The sequence below is a fragment of the Tachypleus tridentatus genome, chromosome 1 (genome assembly GCF_004210375.1).
Source record: "Tachypleus tridentatus isolate NWPU-2018 chromosome 1, ASM421037v1, whole genome shotgun sequence".
NCBI lineage: Eukaryota > Metazoa > Arthropoda > Merostomata > Xiphosura > Limulidae > Tachypleus > Tachypleus tridentatus.
In genome coordinates this window covers 1277355-1298302 of record NC_134825.1, presented here as the reverse complement: position 1 = coordinate 1298302, position 20948 = coordinate 1277355, and the positions used below count along the sequence as shown (strand labels likewise).

The 20948-nt window shown below is 28.9% G+C and overlaps 1 protein-coding gene across 1 annotated transcript in view; it reads right to left on the bottom strand.

The window, feature by feature from the left end:
• LOC143222832 (soluble guanylate cyclase 88E-like) overlaps positions 1-20948 on the bottom strand; it is a 112230-nt gene that overhangs the window by 5473 nt on the left and 85809 nt on the right. The window contains exon 2 of the mRNA XM_076449946.1: positions 4967-5051. Coding sequence (XP_076306061.1) covers positions 4967-5051 — 85 coding nt within the window. The remainder of the gene's footprint in view (positions 1-4966; positions 5052-20948) is intronic.

Sequence of the window (20948 nt, the reverse complement as noted above, 5' to 3'; positions counted from 1 at the left end):
GACTTGTGTAAGAAGAGAGACAAGTGACTAGAAATAAACCAATTTGTGCAAGATACGGTAGTCAAGTCACACAAGAGATAATCTGACTTGTGTAAGACTGGAGACAGGTGAATAAAAATAAACCAATTTGTGCAAGATACAGTAGACAAGTCACACAAGAGATAATCTTACTTGTGCAAGACGAGAGACAGGTGACTAGAAATAAACCAATTTGTGTAAGATACAGTAGACAAGTCACACAAAAGATATTCTGACTTGTGCAAGACGAGAAACAGGTGACTAGAAGTAAACCAATTTTGTAAGATACGGGAAATAGATGACGAGAATAAATTGATTTCTGTAAGAAACAAGAATGATACGACAGATGACCAGAAATAAAATGACTTGTGTAAGAAGAGAGACAGATGACTAGAAATAAAATGACTTGTATAAGAAGAGAGACAGATGACTAGAAATAAAATGACTTCTATAAGAAGAGAGACAGATGACTAGAAATAAAATGACTTGTGTAAGAAGAGAGACAGATGACTAGAAATAAAATGACTTGTATAAGAAGAGAGACAGATGACTAGAAATAAAATGACTTCTATAAGAAAAGAGACAGATGACTAGAAATAAAATGACTTGTGTAAGAAGAGAGACAGATGACTAGAAATAAAATGACTTTTGTAAGAGAGACTAGAAATAGATTAATTTATGTAAGACAATAAGAACAGAGATGACAAAAAAAACTAATTAGTGTAAGACGCGAGAGAGAGATGACTAAATAAATTGTCTTGAATAACACCAGAAACAAATGGCTAAAATTAAAAAAAATTGTGTAAGACACGGGAGAGAGGTAAATAGTATTAAACTAATTTGTGTAAGGGTATAGAAACAGATTACTATAAATAAACTGACTTGTATAAGTGACGAGACTTCCCTACACATGAGACAGATGACTATCAGAAATCTAATTTGCGTAAGACAGAAGATATAAATAATTAGAAATAAACTGACTTGTGTGAGTCACGGGAGATGGATAAATAGAAATAAAGTGTCTTTTGTACAATACGGGAGACAGATAATTAAAAATAAACTGACTTGTGTGAGTCACGGGAGATGGATAAATAGAAATCAAGTGTCTTTTGTACAATACGGGAGACAGATAATTAAAAATAAACTGAGTTGTGTAAGACACGGGATACATGTGGTTAGAAATGAGGTCACTTGTGTAAGACACGGGAAACAGATGACTAGAAATAAAATGACTTGTGTAAGGGAAGAAGATATTTAACTAGAAATAAATCAATTTCGTTAACACATGAGAGAGACAGATGACTAGAAAGAATGTGATTTGTATTAAACAAGACAGTGACAGACGACAGGATATAAACTAATTTGTGTGAGACACGGGCGATAAATAGCTAGAAATATATTTCACTTGTGTGCGACGAAAGACAAATCACTAGCAAGTAGCTAATTTAAAAAAAAAAAAGAGAGAAAGATGACTAGTAATAAAGTAATTTGAGACAGATAACTGAAATAATATAATTTGTGTAAAGTATTGGAAACAGATAAGTAGAAATAATGAAACTTATGTAAAACAAAAGAGACAAATGACAGAAATATATTAACTTGTGTGAGACGAGAGACAGATAAATTGAAATCAACTAATTTATGGAAGATATAGCGTAGGAGACAGATTACTAGAAATAAACTGATATGCCAAACAGACTGGAGACGGATGATCAGGAAAACTGTGTTAGAAACGAGAAAACAAAGAAAGAAACTGACTTGTGTAAGTAAAGAGGAAATACGTAGAAATAAACTAATTTCTATAATAAAATTACTAGAATTACAATAAATTGTGTTAGACGGAAGAAAGATGACTTTAAGTCATCTGACTTGTGTTAGAGAGATGAGGAGAAATAATGAGGAGAAATATGATACACTAATTTGTGTATCATAAGACAGAAGTATATGACAAGCAATACATTCAGAGGTGTAACACTCGGGAGAGAGGTGGCTAGTAATAAATTAATTTGTGTATGATAATAGTAACACACATGACAAGCAATAGCTTCAGAGGTGTAACATTCAGGAGAGAGGTGGCTTGTAATAAATTAATTTGTGTATGATAACAGAGACATATATGACGAGCAATAAATTCAGAGGTGTAACATTCGGGAGAGAGGTGGCTAGTAATAAATTAATTTGTGTATGATAACAGAGACATATATGACGAGCAATAAATTCAGAGGTGTAACATTCGGGAGAGAGGTGGCTAGTAATAAATTAACTTGTATATGATAACAGAGACATATATGACGAGCAATAAATTCAGAGGTGTAATACTCGGGAGAGAGATGGCTAGTAATAAATTAATTTGTGTATGATAACAGAGACATATATGACAAGCAATACATTCAGAGGTGTAACACTCGGGAGACAGATGGCTAGATATAAACTAATTTGTGTATGATAATAGTAACACACATGACAAGCAATAGCTTCAGAGGTGTAACATTCAGGAGAGAGGTGGCTTGTAATAAATTAATTTGTGTATGATAACAGAGACATATATGACAAGCAATACATTCAGAGGTGTAACACTCGGGAGACAGATGGCTAGATATAAACTAATTTGTGTATGATAATAGTAACACACATGACAAGCAATAGCTTCAGAGGTGTAACATTCAGGAGAGAGGTGGCTTGTAATAAATTAATTTGTGTATGATAACAGAGACATATATGACGAGCAATAAATTCAAAGGTGTAATACTCGGGAGAGAGATGGCTAGTAATAAATTAATTTGTGTATGATAACAGAGACATATATGACGAGCAATAAATTCAGAGGTGTAACATTCGGGAGAGAGGTGGCTAGTAATAAATTAATTTGTGTATGATAACAGAGACATATATGACGAGCAATAAATTCAGAGGTGTAATACTCGGGAGACAGATGGCTAGTAATAAATTAACTTGTGTATGATAACAGAGACATATATGACGAGCAATAAATTCAGAGATGTAATACTCGGGAGACAGATGGCTAGTAATAAATTAATTTGTGTATGATAACAGAGACATATATGACGAGCAATAAATTCAAAGGTGTAATACTCGGGAGAGAGATGGCTAGTAATAAATTAATTTGTGTATGATAACAGAGACATATATGATGAGCAATAAATTCAGAGGTGTAATACTCGGGAGAGAGATGGCTAGTAATAAATTAATTTGTGTATGATAACAGAGACATATATGACGAGCAATAAATTCAGAGGTGTAATACTCGGGAGACAGATGGCTAGTAATAAATTAACTTGTGTATGATAACAGAGACATATATGACGAGCAATAAATTCAGAGGTGTAATACTCGGGAGAGAGGTGGCTAGTAATAAATTAACTTGTGTATGATAACAGAGACATATATGACGAGCAATAAATTCAGAGGTGTAACACTCGGGAGACAGATGGCTAGTAATAAATTAATTTGTGTATGATAACAGAGACATATATGATGAGCAATAAATTCAGAGGTGTAATACTCGGGAGAGAGATGGCTAGTAATAAATTAATTTGTGTATGATAACAGAGACATATATGACGAGCAATAAATTCAGAGGTGTAATACTCGGGAGAGAGATGGCTAGTAATAAATTAATTTGTGTATGATAACAGAGACATATATGACGAGCAATAAATTCAGAGGTGTAATACTCGGGAGACAGATGGCTAGTAATAAATTAACTTGTGTATGATAACAGAGACATATATGACGAGCAATAAATTCAAATGTGTAATACTCGGGAGAGAGATGGCTAGTAATAAATTAATTTGTGTATGATAACAGAGACATATATGATGAGCAATAAATTCAGAGGTGTAATACTCGGGAGAGAGATGGCTAGTAATAAATTAATTTGTGTATGATAACAGAGACATATATGACGAGCAATAAATTCAGAGGTGTAATACTCGGGAGACAGATGGCTAGTAATAAATTAACTTGTGTATGATAACAGAGACATATATGACGAGCAATAAATTCAGAGGTGTAATACTCGGGAGAGAGGTGGCTAGTAATAAATTAACTTGTGTATGATAACAGAGACATATATGACGAGCAATAAATTCAGAGATGTAATACTCGGGAGAGAGATGGCTAGTAATAAAATAATTTGTGTATGATAACAGAGACATATATGACGAGCAATAAATTCAGAGATGTAATACTCGGGAGAGAGATGGCTAGTAATAAATTAATTTGTGTAAGAAAAGAAAGACACGGATGACGACAAGAAAACTATTTTTTGTTAAGCACGGAAGACAGAAAACTAGAAATTAACTGACTTGTGTAAGACACAGGTGATTGATGACTAGAAATAAACTGACTTGAGTAAGATACAGGAGATTGATGACTAGAAATAAACTGACTTGAGTGAGACACCGGAGATTGATGATTAGAAATAAACTGACTTGAGTGAGACACCGGAGATTGATGATTAGAAATAAACTGACTTGAGTGAGACATGGGAGATTGATGATTAGAAATAAACTAATTTATTTAACACACGGAGAGGCAGATTAACAGGTATAAACTAATTTGTGCAATAGAAGAGAAACACACATGACTAGGAATAAAATCACTTATGTAAGTAAGACTCGAGAGACAAATGATTAGTAATGGACTTATCTCTGTAAGATACGAGAGACATGTGACTATAAATAAACTTATGAAAAGATAGATAGATTACTAATGTTGGTAGGATTAGTAAGGTATGATAGTTGATCGTATTTCTGTATTTCATATTTATATGTGATAATATGTTTGTAATGGTAGGATCGTAAGAAAAATGATTCTATTGTTCCATGTAGCATGACATAATTTCTGATTATACAATGTTTTTGGGTTTATCAGATAGATGTTTTGTACATATATATTATTTCCTCAACTGTACAAGTTAACTTACACAGGAGAAGCCAGATAAACCATGTATTTCCATTCTTCCATGAACAACATCTGTCCCTTTAAATGTAAGAGTTTGTCTTCAGGACCTAACAACAACAAACAATAAAAACTTCCAATAAAGAAACTATCGACATCTGTCGTTTCTTGCTGTAATGTGCTTTTCTTTATTCTTTTGATGAACCTGAAACAAAAAATGTTCACGCTCCTGGTAACTTCTCCTTAACTATCAGTAATTCTTGTCACCAATTTGCAATCATATGTCGGGTTGTTAAAAAAGAAATCATATTATAATTAAAGTGATTAAGTTTCTTTCACTAAACACAAAACTTTTATGTTGCTGCTATTTAAAATTATTAAATTATTCATGTCACGTTGTTTCAGTGTTATTTAAGAGTATAAATAAATTACTTCAATGTATTGTAAATCGTGTACAATGATGGAAAACTATATTACATCAGAGCATTGTAAATGGTGTAAACTCATGGATAAATTGTCCTATATCAATGTTTTGTAAAATATGTGAACTCAGATGAATTATACTACATCAATGTATTATAAATGGTGTAAAATCGTGACTAAAGTTCATTATATGGATATGTTATAAAAGATGTAAATTTATGGATAAACTAAACTTTATCAATCTATATAAATACAAAACTTGAAACCTCTGTTTGTGTACTTGCTTGCTTGTTTGTTTGTGGCGTTCCTTATGTAGGTAACACAACTTTTATGTGGAAGTGCGCAAAATGACAACGTTTCGTCTGCTAGAGAAACCAGTGCTTTTATCGTTAACAAAAATCTACTCATATTTTCATTCTTTGGTAAATTAGAGCTAACATTTAATTTAGAATACAGCATGGCAGGTATATTTGTTTATAGGTCATTAACTATACTTCTACTGATACGTCATGTATTTAACTTCACACAAACAAAAGAAATGCATGGAGAAATAAAAAGTCGTGTGTGAAAATGCAAATAGTAGGCCTAGCCTAAGGATAAAATTGTCATCTGTAATATGGACTAAGAGACAGCAGTTGCTTTGCGCAAAATTATAAAACAAACAAACAAACTTCCATAAGGTAGAAATTCTATTTTTCTTTGTTTATTATCTGTATAATAGATAGGCCTATTTTCTTATATTTTATTATTATACATCTTCTAGTATATTATATATTTAACCTCACATACACACACAAAACATGCATGCACTTAAAAAAATAAGAGCCGTAGTCCATAAAATACGATTGTTCTGCCTTCCATAAAGTAGACTACGTAAAGAGAATAAGGCTTACATTGTAATACTGATTGTGTAAAATTATATTAAAGGCAAGTCAGCCAATGTATCTCATTGTATTATTTTTTTACTCTACGTGGTTGAATTTCTAAAAGTGTATTTTTTTTTTGTCTTACGTTATAACTATAATATTGCATTCGGTTTTTAGTACATTCATATATCAATGACACAATGAAAATATGATATCGCATTCATAAAAATTCACCACATTGACAATAAGGCAAATTCACCATAATATTATATACGTAGCTACTTTTGAAAGTAAAAAAAAAAAAATTGAGTAGGAATCACAGAAAACAAGCGAACAGAAACTCATACTTGTATAAGGTAATCTAAATATTCTACACAATGGCTTATTTATCATTATCATTGAAAATTAACAAACAAAAAAGTTGTTGGTGAGGTTAAGGTCTTTATAACACCAAAATTTTGGGTTCGATTTCCAGAAAAAACGCAGCCGGTTAGAACGCCGCTCTCTCTTTATCTCTGTGCTAAAACATCAACAAAAACATTATGTTATTTTTGTAAAAGAAAAAAAAATAGCTTAAAATACTGCAGAGAATATTTCACATTTATTTCGTAAAACATTACTATCATATTTAGATTTGTATTGCTATGTACATCAACAACACGAAGGTGAATACAAAACATTATTATAGATAGATTTTTATTGTTATGTACATCAACAACCAGAAAAAAATACAAAACATTATTATCATAGTTAGATTTGTATTGTTATGTACATCAACAACCAAAAAGTGAATACAAAACATTATCATAGTTAGGTTTGTATTGTTACGTACATCAACAACCAAAAAGTGAATACAAAACATTATTATCATAGTTACGTTTGTATTGTTATGTACGTCAACAACCAGAAAGTGAACACCAAACATTATCATAGTTAGGTTTGTATTGTTATGTACATCAACAAACAGAAAGGGAATACAAAACATTATTATCATAGTTAGATTTGTATTGTTATGTACGTCAAACAACCAGAAAAAAATGCAAAACATTATTATCATAGTTAGATTTGTATTGTTATGTACATCAACAACCAGAAAGTGAATACAAAACATTATTATCATAGTTAGGTTTGTATTGTTATGTACATCAACAACCAAAAAGTGAATACAAAACATTATTATCATAGTTAGGTTTGTATTGTTATGTACATCAACAACCAGAAAGTGAATACAAAACATTATTATCATAGTTAGGTTTGTATTGTTATGTACATCAACAACCAGAAAGTGAATACAAAACATTATTATCATAGTTAGATTTGTATTGTTATGTACATCAACAACCAGAAGGTGAATACAAAACATTATTATCATAGTTAGGTTTGTATTGTTATGTACATCAACAACCAGAAAATGAATACAAAACATTATTATCATAGTTAGGTTTGTATTGTTATGTACATCAACAACTAGAAGGTGAATACAAAACATTATTATCATAGTTAGGTTTGTATTGTTATGTACATCAACAACCAGCAAGTGAATACAAAACATTATTATCATAGTTAGGTTTGTATTGTTATGTACATCAACAACCAGAAGGTGAATACAAAACATTATTATCATAGTTAGATTTGTATTGTTATGTACATCAACAACTAGAAGGTGAATACAAAACATTATTATCATAGTTAGGTTTGTATTGTTATGTACATCAACAACCAGAAGGTGAATACAAAACATTATTATCATAGTTAGATTTGTATTGTTATGTACATCAACAACCAGAAGGTGAATACAAAACATTATTATCATAGTTAGATTTGTATTGTTATGTACGTCAACAACCAGAAGGTGAATACAAAACATTATTATCATAGTTAGGTTTGTATTGTTATGTACATCAACAACCAGAAGGTGAATACAAAACATTATTATCATAGTTAGATTTGTATTGTTATGTACATCAACAACCAGAAGGTGAATACAAAACATTATTATCATAGTTAGGTTTGTATTGTTATGTACATCAACAACCAGAAAGTGAATACAAAACATTATTATCATAGTTAGGTTTGTATTGTTATGTACATCAACAACCAGAAGGTGAATACAAAACATTATTATCATAGTTAGATTTGTATTGTTATGTACATCAACAACAAGAAGGTGAATACAAAACATTATTATCATAGTTAGATTTGTATTGTTATGTACATCAACAACCAGAAGGTGAATACAAAACATTATTATCATAGTTAGATTTGTATTGTTATGTACATCAACAACCAGAAGGTGAATACAAAACATTATTATCATAGTTAGGTTTGTATTGTTATGTACATCAAAAACCAGAAGGTGAATACAAAACATTATTATCATAGTTAGATTTGTATTGTTATGTACATCAACAACTAGAAGGTGAATACAAAACATTATTATCATAGTTAGATTTGTATTGTTATGTACATCAACAACCAGAAGGTGAATACAAAACATTATTATCATAGTTAGGTTTGTATTGTTATGTACATCAATAACCAGAAGGTGAATACAAAACATTATTATCATAGTTAGATTTGTATTGTTATGTACATCAACAACTAGAAAGTGAATACAAAACATTATTATCATAGTTAGGTTTGTATTGTTATGTACATCAATAAGCAGCAAGTGAATACAAAACATTATTATCATAGTCAGGTTTGTATTGTTATGTTCATCAACAACTAGAAAGTGAATGCAAAACATTATTATCATAGTTAAGGTTTGTATTGTTATGTACATCAACAACCAGAAGGTGAATACAAAACATTATTATCATAGTTAGATTTGTATTGTTATGCACATCAACAACTAGAAGGTGAATACAAAACATTATTATCATAGTTAGATTTGTATTGTTATGTACGTCAACAACCAGAAGGTGAATACAAAACATTATTATCATAGTTAGGTTTGTATTGTTATGTACATCAATAACCAGAAGGTGAATACAAAACATTATTATCATAGTTAGATTTGTATTGTTATGCACATCAACAACTAGAAGGTGAATACAAAACATTATTATCATAGTTAGATTTGTATTGTTATGTACATCAACAACTAGCAAGTGAATACAAAACATTATTATCATAGTTAGGTTTGTATTGTTATGTACATCAATAACCAGAAAGTGAATACAAAACATTATTATCATAGTTAGGTTTGTATTGTTATGTACATCAACAACTAGAAAGTGAATACAAAACATTATTATCATAGTTAGGTTTGTATTGTTATGTACATCAACAACTAGAAGGTGAATACAAAACATTATTATCATAGTTAGATTTGTATTGTTATGTACATCAACAACCAGAAGGTGAATACAAAACATTATTATCATAGTTAGGTTTGTATTGTTATGTACATCAACAACCAGAAGGTGAATACAAAACATTATTATCATAGTTAGATTTGTATTGTTATGTACATCAACAACTAGAAGGTGAATACAAAACATTATTATCATAGTTAGGTTTGTATTGTTATGTACATCAACAACCAGAAAGTGAATACAAAACATTATTATCATAGTTAGGTTTGTATTGTTATGTACATCAACAACCAGAAGGTGAATACAAAACATTATTATCATAGTTAGGTTTGTATTGTTATGTACATCAACAACCAGAAGGTGAATACAAAACATTATTATCATAGTTAGATTTGTATTGTTATGTACATCAACAACCAGAAGGTGAATACTAGAAGGTGAATACAAAACATTATTATCATAGTTAGATTTGTATTGTTATGTACATCAACAACCAGAAGGTGAATACAAAACATTATTATCATAGTTAGGTTTGTATTGTTATGTACATCAACAACCAGAAGGTGAATACAAAACATTATTATCATAGTTAGATTTGTATTGTTATGTACATCAACAACCAGAAGGTGAATACAAAACATTATTATCATAGTTAGGTTTGTATTGTTATGTACATCAACAACCAGAAGGTGAATACAAAACATTATTATCATAGTTAGGTTTGTATTGTTATGTACATCAACAACCAGAAAGTGAATACAAAACATTATTATCATAGTTAGGTTTGTATTGTTATGTACATCAACAACCAGAAGGTGAATACAAAACATTATTATCATAGTTAGGTTTGTATTGTTATGTACATCAACAACCAGAAGGTGAATACAAAACATTATTATCATAGTTAGATTTGTATTGTTATGTACATCAACAACCAGAAGGTGAATACAAAACATTATTATCATAGTTAGGTTTGTATTGTTATGTACATCAACAACCAGAAGGTGAATACAAAACATTATTATCATAGTTAGATTTGTATTGTTATGTACATCAACAACCAGAAGGTGAATACAAAACATTATTATCATAGTTAGATTTGTATTGTTATGTACATCAACAACCAGAAATGAATACAAAACATTATTATCATAGTTAGATTTGTATTGTTATGTACGTCAACAACCAGAAGGTGAATACAAAACATTATTATCATAGTTAGGTTTGTATTGTTATGTACATCAACAACCAGAAGGTGAATACAAAACATTATTATCATAGTTAGATTTGTATTGTTATGTACATCAACAACCAGAAAGTGAATACAAAACATTATTATCATAGTTAGATTTGTATTGTTATGTACATCAACAACCAGAAGGTGAATACAAAACATTATTATCATAGTTAGGTTTGTATTGTTATGTACATCAACAACCAGAAGGTGAATACAAAACATTATTATCATAGTTAGATTTGTATTGTTATGTACATCAACAACATAGTTAGAAGGTGAATACAAAACATTATTATCATAGTTAGATTTGTATTGTTATGTACGTCAACAACCAGAAGGTGAATACAAAACATTATTATCATAGTTAGGTTTGTATTGTTATGTACATCAACAACCAGAAAGTGAATACAAAACATTATTATCATAGTTAGATTTGTATTGTTATGTACATCAACAACCAAAAGGTGAATACAAAACATTATTATCATAGTTAGATTTGTATTGTTATGTACATCAACAACCAGAAGGTGAATACAAAACATTATTATCATAGTTAGGTTTGTATTGTTATGTACATCAACAACCAGAAGGTGAATACAAAACATTATTATCATAGTTAGATTTGTATTGTTATGTACATCAACAACCAGAAGGTGAATAAAACATTACATTATTATCATAGTTAGATTTGTATTGTTATGTACATCAACAACCAGAAGGTGAATACAAAACATTATTATCATAGTTAGATTTGTATTGTTATGTACATCAACAACCAGAAAGTGAATACAAAACATTATTATCATAGTTAGGTTTGTATTGTTATGTACATCAACAACCAGAAGGTGAATACAAAACATTATTATCATAGTTAGATTTGTATTGTTATGTACATCATCAACAACCAGAAGGTGAATACAAAACATTATTATCATAGTTAGATTTGTATTGTTATGTACATCAACAACCAGAAGGTGAATACAAAACATTATTATCATAGTTAGGTTTGTATTGTTATGTACATCAACAACCAGAAGGTGAATACAAAACATTATTATCATAGTTAGATTTGTATTGTTATGTACATCAACAACCAGAAGGTGAATACAAAACATTATTATCATAGTTAGATTTGTATTGTTATGTACATCAACAACCAGAAGGTGAATACAAAACATTATTATCATAGTTAGGTTTGTATTGTTATGTACATCAACAACCAGAAGGTGAATACAAAACATTATTATCATAGTTAGATTTGTATTGTTATGTACATCAACAACCAGAAGGTGAATACAAAACATTATTATCATAGTTAGGTTTGTATTGTTATGTACATCAACAACCAGAAGGTGAATACAAAACATTATTATCATAGTTAGGTTTGTATTGTTATGTACATCAACAACCAGAAGGTGAATACAAAACATTATTATCATAGTTAGGTTTGTATTGTTATGTACATCAACAACCAGAAGGTGAATACAAAACATTATTATCATAGTTAGATTTGTATTGTTATGTACATCAACAACCAGAAGGTGAATACAAAACATTATTATCATAGTTAGGTTTGTATTGTTATGTACATCAACAACCAGAAGGTGAATACAAAACATTATTATCATAGTTAGATTTGTATTGTTATGTACATCAACAACCAGAAGGTGAATACAAAACATTATTATCATAGTTAGGTTTGTATTGTTATGTACATCAACAACCAGAAAGTGAATACAAAACATTATTATCATAGTTAGGTGAATACAAAACATTATTATCATAGTTAGGTTTGTATTGTTATGTACATCAACAACCAGAAGGTGAATACAAAACATTATTATCATAGTTAGGTTTGTATTGTTATGTACATCAACAACCAGAAGGTGAATACAAAACATTATTATCATAGTTAGATTTGTATTGTTATGTACATCAACAACCAGAAGGTGAATACAAAACATTATTATCATAGTTAGGTTTGTATTGTTATGTACATCAACAACCAGAAGGTGAATACAAAACATTATTATCATAGTTAGATTTGTATTGTTATGTACATCAACAACCAGAAGGTGAATACAAAACATTATTATCATAGTTAGGTTTGTATTGTTATGTACATCAACAACCAGAAGGTGAATACAAAACATTATTATCATAGTTAGGTTTGTATTGTTATGTACATCAACAACCAGAAGGTGAATACAAAACATTATTATCATAGTTAGGTTTGTATTGTTATGTACATCAACAACCAGAAGGTGAATACAAAACATTATTATCATAGTTAGTACATCAACAACCAGTTTGTATTGTTATGTACATCAACAACAAGAAGGTGAATACAAAACATTATTATCATAGTTAGATTTGTATTGTTATGTACATCAACAACCAGAAAGTGAATACAAAACATTATTATCATAGTTAGATTTGTATTGTTATGTACATCAACAACCAGAAGGTGAATACAAAACATTATTATCATAGTTAGATTTGTATTGTTATGTACATCAACAACCAGAAGGTGAATACAAAACATTATTATCATAGTTAGATTTGTATTGTTATGTACATCAACAACCAGAAGGTGAATACAAAACATTATTATCATAGTTAGATTTGTATTGTTATGTACATCAACAACCAGAAGGTGAATACAAAACATTATTATCATAGTTAGATTTGTATTGTTATGTACATCAACAACCAGAAGGTGAATACAAAACATTATTATCATAGTTAGGTTTGTATTGTTATGTACATCAACAACCAGAAGGTGAATACAAAACATTATTATCATAGTTAGATTTGTATTGTTATGTACATCAACAACCAGAAGGTGAATACAAAACATTATTATCATAGTTAGATTTGTATTGTTATGTACATCAACAACCAGAAGGTGAATACAAAACATTATTATCATAGTTAGATTTGTATTGTTATGTACATCAACAACCAGAAGGTGAATACAAAACATTATTATCATAGTTAGATTTGTATTGTTATGTACATCAACAACCAGAAGGTGAATACAAAACATTATTATCATAGTTAGATTTGTATTGTTATGTACATCAACAACCAGAAGGTGAATACAAAACATTATTATCATAGTTAGGTTTGTATTGTTATGTACATCAACAACCAGAAGGTGAATACAAAACATTATTATCATAGTTAGATTTGTATTGTTATGTACATCAACAACCAGAAGGTGAATACAAAACATTATTATCATAGTTAGATTTGTATTGTTATGTACATCAACAACCAGAAGGTGAATACAAAACATTATTATCATAGTTAGGTTTGTATTGTTATGTACATCAACAACCAGAAGGTGAATACAAAACATTATTATCATAGTTAGATTTGTATTGTTATGTACATCAACAACCAGAAGGTGAATACAAAACATTATTATCATAGTTAGATTTGTATTGTTATGTACATCAACAACCAGAAGGTGAATACAAAACATTATTATCATAGTTAGGTTTGTATTGTTATGTACATCAACAACCAGAAGGTGAATACAAAACATTATTATCATAGTTAGGTTTGTATTGTTATGTACATCAACAACCAGAAGGTGAATACAAAACATTATTATCATAGTTAGATTTGTATTGTTATGTACATCAACAACCAGAAGGTGAATACAAAACATTATTATCATAGTTAGGTTTGTATTGTTATGTACATCAACAACCAGAAGGTGAATACAAAACATTATTATCATAGTTAGGTTTGTATTGTTATGTACATCAACAACCAGAAGGTGAATACAAAACATTATTATCATAGTTAGATTTGTATTGTTATGTACATCAACAACCAGAAGGTGAATACAAAACATTATTATCATAGTTAGGTTTGTATTGTTATGTACATCAACAACCAGAAGGTGAATACAAAACATTATTATCATAGTTAGGTTTGTATTGTTATGTACATCAACAACCAGAAGGTGAATACAAAACATAGTTAGATTATTGTTATGTACATAACAACCAGAAGGTGAATACAAAACATAGTTAGATTTGTATTGTTATGTACATCAACAACCAGAAGGTGAATACAAAACATTATTATCATAGTTAGGTTTGTATTGTTATGTACATCAACAACCAGAAGGTGAATACAAAACATTATTATCATAGTTAGTTTGTATTGTTATGTACATCAACAACCAGAAGGTGAATACAAAACATTATTATCATAGTTAGATTTGTATTGTTATGTACATCAACAACCAGAAGGTGAATACAAAACATTATTATCATAGTTAGGTTTGTATTGTTATGTACATCAACAACCAGAAGGTGAATACAAAACATTATTATCATAGTTAGATTTGTATTGTTATGTACATCAACAACCAGAAGGTGAATACAAAACATTATTATCATAGTTAGGTTTGTATTGTTATGTACATCAACAACCAGAAGGTGAATACAAAACATTATTATCATAGTTAGGTTTGTATTGTTATGTACATCAACAACCAGAAGGTGAATACAAAACATTATTATCATAGTTAGATTTGTATTGTTATGTACATCAACAACCAGAAGGTGAATACAAAACATTATTATCATAGTTAGGTTTGTATTGTTATGTACATCAACAACCAGAAGGTGAATACAAAACATTATTATCATAGTTAGGTTTGTATTGTTATGTACATCAACAACCAGAAGGTGAATACAAAACATTATTATCATAGTTAGATTTGTATTGTTATGTACATCAACAACCAGAAGGTGAATACAAAACATTATTATCATAGTTAGATTTGTATTGTTATGTACATCAACAACCAGAAGGTGAATACAAAACATTATTATCATAGTTAGGTTTGTATTGTTATGTACATCAACAACCAGAAGGTGAATACAAAACATTATTATCATAGTTAGATTTGTATTGTTATGTACATCAACAACCAGAAGGTGAATACAAAACATTATTATCATAGTTAGATTTGTATTGTTATGTACATCAACAACCAGAAGGTGAATACAAAACATTATTATCATAGTTAGATTTGTATTGTTATGTACATCAACAACCAGAAGGTGAATACAAAACATTATTATCATAGTTAGGTTTGTATTGTTATGTACATCAACAACCAGAAGGTGAATACAAAACATTATTATCATAGTTAGGTTTGTATTGTTATGTACATCAACAACCAGAAGGTGAATACAAAACATTATTATCATAGTTAGGTTTGTATTGTTATGTACATCAACAACCAGAAGGTGAATACAAAACATTATTATCATAGTTAGATTTGTATTGTTATGTACATCAACAACCAGAAGGTGAATACAAAACATTATTATCATAGTTAGATTTGTATTGTTATGTACATCAACAACCAGAAGGTGAATACAAAACATTATTATCATAGTTAGGTTTGTATTGTTATGTACATCAACAACCAGAAGGTGAATACAAAACATTATTATCATAGTTAGATTTGTATTGTTATGTACATCAACAACCAGAAGGTGAATACAAAACATTATTATCATAGTTAGGTTTGTATTGTTATGTACATCAACAACCAGAAGGTGAATACAAAACATTATTATCATAGTTAGGTTTGTATTGTTATGTACATCAACAACCAGAAGGTGAATACAAAACATTATTATCATAGTTAGGTTTGTATTGTTATGTACATCAACAACCAGAAGGTGAATACAAAACATTATTATCATAGTTAGATTTGTATTGTTATGTACATCAACAACCAGAAGGTGAATACAAAACATTATTATCATAGTTAGGTTTGTATTGTTATGTACATCAACAACCAGAAGGTGAATACAAAACATTATTATCATAGTTAGATTTGTATTTGTATTGTACAAAACATTATTATATGTACATCAACAACCAGAAGGTGAATACAAAACATTATTATCATAGTTAGATTTGTATTGTTATGTACATCAACAACCAGAAGGTGAATACAAAACATTATTATCATAGTTAGATTTGTATTGTTATGTACATCAACAACCAGAAGGTGAATACAAAACATTATTATCATAGTTAGGTTTGTATTGTTATGTACATCAACAACCAGAAGGTGAATACAAAACATTATTATCATAGTTAGATTTGTATTGTTATGTACATCAACAACCAGAAGGTGAATACAAAACATTATTATCATAGTTAGGTTTGTATTGTTATGTACATCAACAACCAGAAGGTGAATACAAAACATTATTATCATAGTTAGGTTTGTATTGTTATGTACATCAACAACCAGAAGGTGAATACAAAACATTATTATCATAGTTAGATTTGTATTGTTATGTACATCAACAACCAGAAGGTGAATACAAAACATTATTATCATAGTTAGGTTTGTATTGTTATGTACATCAACAACCAGAAGGTGAATACAAAACATTATTATCATAGTTAGATTTGTATTGTTATGTACATCAACAACCAGAAGGTGAATACAAAACATTATTATCATAGTTAGATTTGTATTGTTATGTACATCAACAACCAGAAGGTGAATACAAAACATTATTATCATAGTTAGGTTTGTATTGTTATGTACATCAACAACCAGAAGGTGAATACAAAACATTATTATCATAGTTAGGTTTGTATTGTTATGTACATCAACAACCAGAAGGTGAATACAAAACATTATTATCATAGTTAGGTTTGTATTGTTATGTACATCAACAACCAGAAGGTGAATACAAAACATTATTATCATAGTTAGATTTGTATTGTTATGTACATCAACAACCAGAAGGTGAATACAAAACATTATTATCATAGTTAGATTTGTATTGTTATGTACATCAACAACCAGAAGGTGAATACAAAACATTATTATCATAGTTAGATTTGTATTGTTATGTACATCAACAACCAGAAGGTGAATACAAAACATTATTATCATAGTTAGATTTGTATTGTTATGTACATCAACAACCAGAAGGTGAATACAAAACATTATTATCATAGTTAGATTTGTATTGTTATGTACATCAACAACCAGAAGGTGAATACAAAACATTATTATCATAGTTAGATTTGTATTGTTATCTACATCAACAACCAGAAGGTGAATACAAAACATTATTATCATAGTTAGGTTTGTATTGTTATGTACATCAACAACCAGAAGGTGAATACAAAACATTATTATCATAGTTAGGTTTGTATTGTTATTACATCAACAACCAGAAGGTGAATACAAAACATTATTATCATAGTATTGTTATGTACATCAACAACCAGAAGGTGAATACAAAACATTATTATCATAGTTAGATTTGTATTGTTATGTACATCAACAACCAGAAGGTGAATACAAAACATTATTATCATAGTTAGATTTGTATTGTTATGTACGTCAACAACCAGAAGGTGAATACAAAACATTATTATCATAGTTAGGTTTGTATTGTTATGTACATCAACAACCAGAAGGTGAATACAAAACATTATTATCATAGTTAGGTTTGTATTGTTATGTACATCAACAACCAGAAGGTGAATACAAAACATTATTATCATAGTTAGATTGTTACAAATACATTATTATCATAGTTAGATTTGTATTGTTATGTACATCAACAACCAGAAGGTGAATACAAAACATTATTATCATAGTTAGGTTTGTATTGTTATGTACATCAACAACCAGAAGGTGAATACAAAACATTATTATCATAGTTAGGTTTGTATTGTTATGTACATCAACAACCAGAAGGTGAATACAAAACATTATTATCATAGTTAGATTTGTATTGTTATGTACATCAACAACCAGAAGGTGAATACAAAACATTATTATCATAGTTAGATTTGTATTGTTATGTACATCAACAACCAGAAGGTGAATACAAAACATTATTATCATAGTTAGGTTTGTATTGTTATGTACATCAACAACCAGAAGGTGAATACAAAACATTATTATCATAGTTAGGTTTGTATTGTTATGTACATCAACAACCAGAAGGTGAATACAAAACATTATTATCATAGTTAGATTTGTATTGTTATGTACATCAACAACCAGAAGGTGAATACAAAACATTATTATCATAGTTAGATTTGTATTGTTATGTACATCAACAACCAGAAGGTGAATACAAAACATTATTATCATAGTTAGGTTTGTATTGTTATGTACATCAACAACCAGAAGGTGAATACAAAACATTATTATCATAGTTAGATTTGTATTGTTATGTACATCAACAACCAGAAGGTGAATACAAAACATTATTATCATAGTTAGATTTGTATTGTTATGTACATCAACAACCAGAAGGTGAATACAAAACATTATTATCATAGTTAGATTTGTATTGTTATGTACATCAACAACCAGAAGGTGAATACAAAACATTATTATCATAGTTAGATTTGTATTGTTATGTACATCAACAACCAGAAGGTGAATACAAAACATTATTATCATAGTTAGGTTTGTATTGTTATGTACATCAACAACCAGAAGGTGAATACAAAACATTATTATCATAGTTAGATTTGTATTGTTATGTACATCAACAACCAGAAGGTGAATACAAAACATTATTATCATAGTTAGGTTTGTATTGTTATGTACATCAACAACCAGAAGGTGAATACAAAACATTATTATCATAGTTAGGTTTGTATTGTTATGTACATCAACAACCAGAAGGTGAATACAAAACATTATTATCATAGTTAGATTTGTATTGTTATGTACATCAACAACCAGAAGGTGAATACAAAACATTATTATCATAGTTAGATTTGTATTGTTATGTACATCAACAACCAGAAGGTGAATACAAAACATTATTATCATAGTTAGGTTTGTATTGTTATGTACATCAACAACCAGAAGGTGAATACAAAACATTATTATCATAGTTAGGTTTGTATTGTTATGTACATCAACAACCAGAAGGTGAATACAAAACATTATTATCATAGTTAGATTTGTATTGTTATGTACATCAACAACCAGAAGGTGAATACAAAACATTATTATCATAGTTAGATTTGTATTGTTATGTACATCAACAACCAGAAGGTGAATACAAAACATTATTATCATAGTTAGGTTTGTATTGTTATGTACATCAACAACCAGAAGGTGAATACAAAACATTATTATCATAGTTAGGTTTGTATTGTTATGTACATCAACAACCAGAAGGTGAATACAAAACATTATTATCATAGTTAGATTTGTATTGTTATGTACATCAACAACCAGAAGGTGAATACAAAACATTATTATCATAGTTAGATTTGTATTGTTATGTACATCAACAACCAGAAGGTGAATACAAAACATTATTATCATAGTTAGGTTTGTATTGTTATGTACATCAACAACCAGAAGGTGAATACAAAACATTATTATCATAGTTAGATTTGTATTGTTATGTACATCAACAACCAGAAGGTGAATACAAAACATTATTATCATAGTTAGATTTGTATTGTTATGTACATCAACAACCAGAAGGTGAATACAAAACATTATTATCATAGTTAGGTTTGTATTGTTATGTACATCAACAACCAGAAGGTGAATACAAAACATTATTATCATAGTTAGATTTGTATTGTTATGTACATCAACAACCAGAAGGTGAATACAAAACATTATTATCATAGTTAGATTTGTATTGTTATGTACATCAACAACCAGAAGGTGAATACAAAACATTATTATCATAGTTAGATTTGTATTGTTATGTACATCAACAACCAGAAGGTGAATACAAAACATTATTATCATAGTTAGGTTTGTATTGTTATGTACATCAACAACCAGAAGGTGAATACAAAACATTATTATCATAGTTAGGTTTGTATTGTTATGTACATCAACAACCAGAAGGTGAATACAAAACATTATTATCATAGTTAGGTTTGTATTGTTATGTACATCAACAACCAGAAGGTGAATACAAAACATTATTATCATAGTTAGATTTGTATTGTTATGTACATCAACAACCAGAAGGTGAATACAAAACATTATTATCATAGTTAGGTTTGTATTGTTATGTACATCAACAACCAGAAGGTGAATACAAAACATTATTATCATAGTTAGGTTTGTATTGTTATGTACATCAA